Genomic DNA, 7,500 nt, shown 5'->3' with positions numbered 1-7,500 from the left:
TGGTAAGAGCTGCTCGCGTAGCTGAATTTGACACTACCACCTGATTGTAATCGGACAAGGGGCTTGTCCAGATCACTGACAATCGTCTGAGATACTCTTTTGCTGCACACTCCAGGACCAACTTATCCTGCGTAACACTCTCAAGTACTCCCACGAACTTGTACTGCTCAGCAGCATCAAGACAGGGTATTCTAGTCGACTCATCAACTTTCCCCCATGAGACACCACTCACTTGTATCCCCCTTTTCACATGGGCCACCGCACACTCCTTTGGGTTCCACTGAAGCCCCACATCCTCCATAGACGACTTGACTACCTTCATAACTCATTCGAGCTTAACGGACTCTCCGATGCAGCGAAGATCCTGAGATCATCAATATACAAGAGACCGGTAACCTGGCTGTTGATGGGCTGGGTTCAAGCATATGGTGAACAGCCTTGGGCACAATGCATCCTCCTGTGGCAACCCTTTGTTGACCTTAATCCTCTCGGAGGTCTCTCTCCCTTGTCTTGTGATCGCCACCACCTTTTCCAACTCTTGCACAGTTTGGCAATGACTTTACACAGCCATATGGGAAACCTGTGTAACGTCATCACCCCATTCAGCCAACTATGATCGTATCAAATGAATGAAGGGGTAGTTTCTAAAGAAACTGTGGTGCTGCGTCGGTGTGGAAGTAGTATACAAAAATTTGGTTTTATCAACGGAGTTGATAATGTAAATTGGCCACCGTACAGAGATTCTAAAAGCTGACGTTTCGAGCGTTTGCCCTTAGTCAGAGCGAATCCAAATCCGAAGGGCTAACGCCCGAAACGTCAGCTTTTAGAATCTCTGTACGATGGCCAATTTACATTATCAACTCCGTTGATAAAACCAAATTTATGATCGTATCATATCTTTTTTACATCAATCCAGGCCACACTAATATTCCGCCTCCTCCTGTGACAATCCAGCACAACTTCTTTTTTTTTATCAGAAAAAGTTTGAATTTTTGATTCAGTCTTTTATTTAAAATTCTTGCGAGCACCACTATCTCAAGGATTGTGATGTGAAACAGTTGCCTTATGGTTCTGATACAAAGGGCTTTTGTATAATAACGTTTGGGCAACTGTAAAATGTCACAGTTATTAAAGATGGCCAGGAAATTTTAACAGAAGAGGCAATACTGAAATTTCTTTATTCGGATTCGACTTTTCTTTAATGTTCAGGAAAATTTGATTGTATAGACATCTTTTCCTGAGGTTTGATGTTAATTTTGTTGGAGTGGAAATTTCTTTTAGGTAATTGAGTCAATTATTCCTACTGAGTTACTGTGAGTTGCTGGTTTTGTTGGCTTTGCTTTCCTCGTTTGTATCTTTTTTTCCTCATTTCGTTTTCTTTTTTTAATAATAAAGAGATGCTGAAGACACAAGGATTGCACAGTCAGGACAAACTAAAAGAGATCCAGGGTAGGTTGAGAAGAGTGTTAAGCTCTGCTTGAGAATAAAATTGTGTAGGCCTTGCTGGCAAAAGACACAAACTTGTATGTTAAAAGCAAAAGCGAGAAGTAACCCACTTCCTTTATTGCCTGATGATGATGATGATTATAATGATAAACATGATACCTTTGACACGAGTTTTTGATGTGAATAGTTGAAGTACAACTGACAATGAGTACCTGAAGGTCATAAGAGATGACTTGATGTTCAGATAATATGCCATTTTGCAATTATAGTGAAGGGGGTGGTCCAATGTCAACCCCGGTAAATGTAAATGTATGAAGAATTTTCTAATTTTTTCCGAGCGTAAGTCAACCACCTAAGTTTACATCGTTATTTGACTTTATAACTGCGTGATGCAGTTCTAGTCAAGAGACCCACATTTAACCCTTGCTCACCATAGTGTACAGTAGCTCAGTGGTTAGAGCATCCGACTAGATCACGAAGATCCCATCTGGAACTCCGACTTTTTCCGAGTTTCCAATGGATGCAATTTCTTCAATATACCAACTCTTTCACCATTAGCTGTGCAATAATAATAATCATGATGATGATTTTTCCGATGATAGTAATAGTGACAAAAAAAAGAGAGAATGAAGCAGTGACGGTGAAGATGAAGTTTCAATTAAAAAACCTTCTGTTATACTTCCCAAAAGAGACAAGGACTTCGTTCAGCGTGTTGAACGAAACGTTGGCCGAAATGATCATTTCTCTTTTTTTACTTTTTTTCGCATGATCAGAGTCTTTCAGTGAGGAAATCTACCGAGCAAAACTCCAAGAACATTACAAAAAAACATCCAAAGTGCGAACGTCTTCTTGGTCCAGGTTGTCTCTTGTAGACATTGATCAAATCTACACCCGACTGCGTGTAATACAAAGGGAGACCACCTTAGCTGGGTCAAAACAGTCTGAGATGACTCACTACAGTGACCTCTTCAGTCCAATCGGTAACGGAAATAATCCAAAAAGGATTCTTGTGCAGGGAGAGACGGGAATTGGTAAAAGCACTTTTGCGAAGAGGCTGGCGATTGACTGGGCTCGACTTGGTAACACTCAGACTGAAGATAAACAAGCAGCTGTTCTGGGGAGGTTCAAGCTTGTTGTTTTCGTTAACCTCAAGGAAGTGTCCAAATGTCAAAGCCTCAAAGATGTTATTTATAACTCAAAACTTTTTGCCCGTGAAGACAAGTGGTTAGTGGAAGGTCTTCTGAGTTACATCACCAACCATCAAGATGAAGTTCTTCTGTTGCTGGATGGCTATGATGAGTATCACAGTGGAGAGAAATCTCAAATCTTTGATATATTCAGTGGAAAAGAATTGAGAGACTGTTGTGTGTTGCTAACAAGTCGAATTTCCAAAGCTGGTGAGCTCCAAGAATTTCAAGACCTGCTTGCAGAAATAACAGGATTCAGTGAGGAGGACAAAGTGACGTATATAACTCGACAGCTTGGTGATGCCAGAGATTTGTATCACCACTTGAAAGAAAACAAACTGAAAGATCTTGCAAAAGTTCCCTTACTTTTGCTGTTCTTTTGCACGCTATGGAAGAAGGAACAGTCAGATGGCTTTTCGAAAAGCAAAACGAACTTATATTCAAAGATTGTCCAGCACGTTTTAAGCCACAACCAAGGAAAGAATACCCCTCCTCGCTTTAGCACAGTAGAGGATAATTCAGAGATCCTCAGTCAAATCGGTAAGGTGGCGTTAGAGTGTCTTTTAAACGATGACCACATCTTCCCGTATGGTAAACTTTCTTCTGAAGTCCTGTGTGAAGAAAGTGTTGTCATTGGTTTACTTCAAGTAACTGAGTGCACAGAAAGCTTGCAACCAACGGAAATGGTTTCTTTCATTCATAAGAGCGTACAAGAATTCTTAGCAGCATGGTACGTGACTCACAAATGTATACCTGATGGAAATCTCGGTTTGATTGAAGAGCACACTCAAACCTTGAAAAGCTGTCTCGACTTCGAGAACGTTTTGCGATTCATATGTGGACTAAGTGATGAAGGAGCAGCGAAAGTGTTTGACCATTTGAAGTCAGTGAGAATAAACGATCCTTCACTTGATATATCAGAAGAGATATCTAATGAAGACCACAAATACAAGCCATTGAATGACGTTTTTGGGGGACATAAATATGTCAGTGATTTGGTTTTTTATTGCTTTGAAGATGTACAGTCAAAAGAAACGCTTGCAAAATTTTGCGTTGAATGCTTTGGCGGGATCACAGTTATCTCAAAACCACGTTCTCACGTTGAGTTACTGTTTTCCGGTGTGAATTCCTGGACTTTTATTTTTAAGCATTCTTTATCGTTTTTGAAATTTAAAGATTCCCTTGCAACTCTTTACAAGGTGGTAGAAACAGTAAACTTCCTTAATGCCCCAATGAAGATAACTGAGAAAAATGTTCCCCCCGGAGTATTTTTGAGAAAGTTCCTCGACGTTGAATGTAAAATGAATTGTTGTTTTTCATCAATCCTTGATATCCACGACGGTGATGTCAGTGTTTATTTCAGAGACTTAGACCTGGGTTGTGCTGTCCATGCCAGGCTATTCACTGAGAGGGCACAGGCTGTTGCTTTACCGTGTCAGTCGGTAAGCTTGGTTCCACAAAAGACGTCTCTTAAGTTCTTAAGTACGTTTCATTGTTTTGGACTTTCTGCAATGAAAGATGTTGGTGCTGTAATCAAAAATTGCACCCATTTGATGAGAATCGTCGTTAACGGTCGACATGCGGAAGACAGTGTTTGCGAATTTTTGCAACAGCTCCCAAACCCAAGCAAGTGCGATTTAAAATTGAATTGTAAACTGATGTCAAAAGGAACTGAAGAACTCGCTAAATTGTTGCCAAGTTTTGAAAACATCACGGAACTTTGTATTTACTGTGATAGGTGCTGTGCTGAGAAAGCAAGCGTGAGGTTGGTTTCCAGCATCGCGCACAAGAGCCTCATTGACCTGGCGCTACTTGAAATCCACCTAACTCCAGCTGTTGCTGCAGCGCTCGGTCTTTTGTTCCAGAGATTGTCATCCTTACAATCTCTTTATTTACATGGCACAGGTGATAGTTTGAATGTTGAAGATATGTTTGCCCTTTTTGGCAGAATAGACAAAGACATGCCGTTGGAATCGTTGACGTTCAGCCATGTCAGTGTTAGTGGGAGTCTCACTCCACTAACCAGAAAACTTTGCTTTTTTCCGCATTTGAGATGGCTAGCCCTTAATTCGTTGGATTTGAATGAAAATGACCTGCAAGATTTGGAAACGTCCTTTAGTAATGTCCCAAACGTGAATAACCTAAACCTCAGCGGTAACGCATTGGATCACTTGCAAAAGCCCCTCGCATCATTCTTAATGAAACTTGGTAAAATCGAGTACTTTGTTTGCAGAGGTTGCAAATTGTCAAGGAAAACTTTACGAATTCTTCAAGAAGCACTTCCCCATTTATCCATTTCTTCCGAAAACTCCATTTTTTACTGACTGGCTAAGGCGTTGACGTCGTTCCAAATGCTGTGCTACAAGCAAGCAAAGTTTTGACTATTTGAATTGATGATGATTTGGTTTCCTTGCGTTTGAACTGCTACAATTGTCCATTAGTCATTTTGTCACCAAGAAAGTGTCTGGCGATCCAATTTCCACACGAGGGTGCAACGTACCTTATCACATGAAATTTCGGCGACAGGTAAATTTAGCGATTTTGAAAAATCAGGATTTAGCGACACCTTAATTTAGCGATTTTTCGTAAATTTTGGAACATAAGTCACTTAATTTTTGCGATTTTGCAAGCTGAAACTTTCTGGCGAATTAAGGTATTCAAAACTTTTGCGACGACAATAGAACATTAAAATTATTAATCGTTTGTGCCATGATGTAGTTACTTAGCGATTCATATCACAAGTGACCACATCGTGAGACAAACGATAATACCTTGATTATTATTATTGTACTTTACCACGATGAACAAACACAATTTTTCTTACGAAATAGAAAATTTATTTCATAAAATCATAAACGTCAATGGGTTCATTAAAAAAAATCATAAAAAAAATCATACAACGTTATAAAACGTAACGAAACAAATAAAACCGCAACTATAATGTCATATCTTCAGCTTCATGCTGTCCTCACTCATATTTACATTATTACACAGAGTCAATGCTCCTTTTACGAGTACCTAGCCATTAACTTTCTAAAAACACCGATCAAGACAGGTCGATTTCTTCAAACCGATCAACAGGTGGTAGTGGTTCAGTTGTCGCTGTTGGCAATTTCCTTGACTCCCGCTTTCTCCCATCCCTTGAGGATACATCTCCTTCCTGGAGACTGGTGTAAGCCGACTAACATTTTCTCTTATTGCAGCAACTGCGTACCAGTCGTGCGGATTATTTTCCTCGTGAATTGTGTCAAGCTTTTCATTTAGTCTAGGATTCCACTGCTCTTTATAAACGTGGAAAACCACCTAGTCCATATGGGAAAGCGAGATTTAATACGAGCGAAGAATCATTTCAGTTGTGAAGCTCAAATGTAATCAGTAGACATCCGATAAACGTCAATTTCCTATTGTAGTCACTTTAATTTAGCGACGATTTAAATTTAGCGACACTTAATTTAGGTACATTTTAATTTAGCGATATTTTGAAAAATCGCTGAATTCGCTAAATTAAAGTGTCGCCAAAATTTCATGTAATAAGGAGCGCCGGTCAGAATAGTGTTACCATTCAAGGATCAGAGATCACGGGCCAATTCCGCGCGAAGACAACTTGGGGAACTGGACCGCAAAATTGGACTTGATATTTCCCCGTGTATACAAGTCGTACGGTCGGGCACGAGATCAACCAAAGGAAAGGAAGCCACTTATCATTAACCAGCAACGCGTTGTTTACTACTACAAGTGCATGTGTTTTGTGTGATACAAACTATGTCGGGTATACGTGCCGACACCTCTATCAGCGCGTTGAGGAAGCCAAAGGATCGTCTTCAATCGGGAATCACATTCTGCGTTCGCAGGCCACATGGAACAGTCCCAAGTGACATATATCGTGATTTTAAGATCTTAAGAAAGTGCCAAAGTAAATTCGACTGCCTGATCTACGAAATGCTCTTTATAAAGGAGCTTAAGTTAACTTTGAACAAACAGTCAGATGTAATTCGCGCAATGTTATTTATATAGTTTTCTATAATATTTAATTATTTCACCACTTACATTTCAGTGCTTGTATTTATTTAAATATTTTATCGGTGCACATTCTCACGCATTAATTTCTGCTTATATTTGTATATTTCATTCGCTTTTTCTACAACTTGAAAATGATCTGAGGGAGATCGAAAGGTCGTTTTTGATCGCTAGTTTTTATTCTGAAATTTAATAATAATTTTTTTAAAAAAATTACGAAGAAGAACCAGAGTGCAGCTGAAATCAACGGATCTGTCAATTACCGGTTTAGATCGCGCAGACCTCTTCAGGACGTCTAACAAGATATAAAGCGGCAGGAATTGCTTTAAAACAGTTTAAGGTAAATCGTAAACCTTTAAAATACACCTTTACTCCATTATACCGAATGAAGAGGACTTTCGCATTTCCTACTTTTAGTGCCAGAGATGATGGCAATGAAAAAAGTGAAAATTTGTTTCCAGAAGCGCAAAAATCTTTGTAGACAAAAATTTTTCAGTCTCTCCAGAAAAGTACTCAATAGTTCCCCACGGAAGCAACCAAGCTGCCTTGAAGACATGGGATTCGAAGGTTAGAAACTTAGAAACTTTTAGCATGCATGCGTTCTCGTCCGTTTCCTTGGTTATTATCAGAAGCTGGTGTGCTTCTGTTATTATTGATCTCATTTAACCAGCACGGAAGAAAACATATGGTTCCATGTTTGATGTAGTAATGTTGATTAGGAATGTTTCAACGTGACAGTGGAACCCTCAAATCAGCTGCAATGAAATTTATCAAAAGTACGAACTACCAGGCTTTGGGTCTCTGTCAAATGCGTTGATAAAAGTGTTACTTTTGAAATGAAACCAATTTT

The 7,500-nt window shown here is 39.5% G+C and overlaps 1 protein-coding gene across 1 annotated transcript in view; it reads left to right on the top strand.

Annotated features, from left to right (window-relative positions):
- LOC137982915 (NLR family CARD domain-containing protein 4-like) overlaps positions 1-7,500 on the top strand; it is a 15,873-nt gene that overhangs the window by 8,344 nt on the left and 29 nt on the right. Inside the window, exons 3-4 of the mRNA XM_068830073.1 lie at positions 1,396-1,449; positions 2,220-7,500. The exon at positions 2,220-7,500 is cut by the window's right edge and continues 29 nt beyond it. Of these exons, the coding sequence (XP_068686174.1) occupies positions 1,396-1,449; positions 2,220-4,957 (2,792 nt within the window). The 3' untranslated portion in view covers positions 4,958-7,500. The remainder of the gene's footprint in view (positions 1-1,395; positions 1,450-2,219) is intronic.

The sequence above is a fragment of the Montipora foliosa genome, chromosome 13 (genome assembly GCF_036669935.1).
Source record: "Montipora foliosa isolate CH-2021 chromosome 13, ASM3666993v2, whole genome shotgun sequence".
Taxonomy (NCBI): Eukaryota; Metazoa; Cnidaria; class Anthozoa; order Scleractinia; family Acroporidae; genus Montipora; species Montipora foliosa.
Note: the sequence above shows the minus strand (reverse complement) of the source record. Positions and strands in the feature narration are given on the sequence as shown.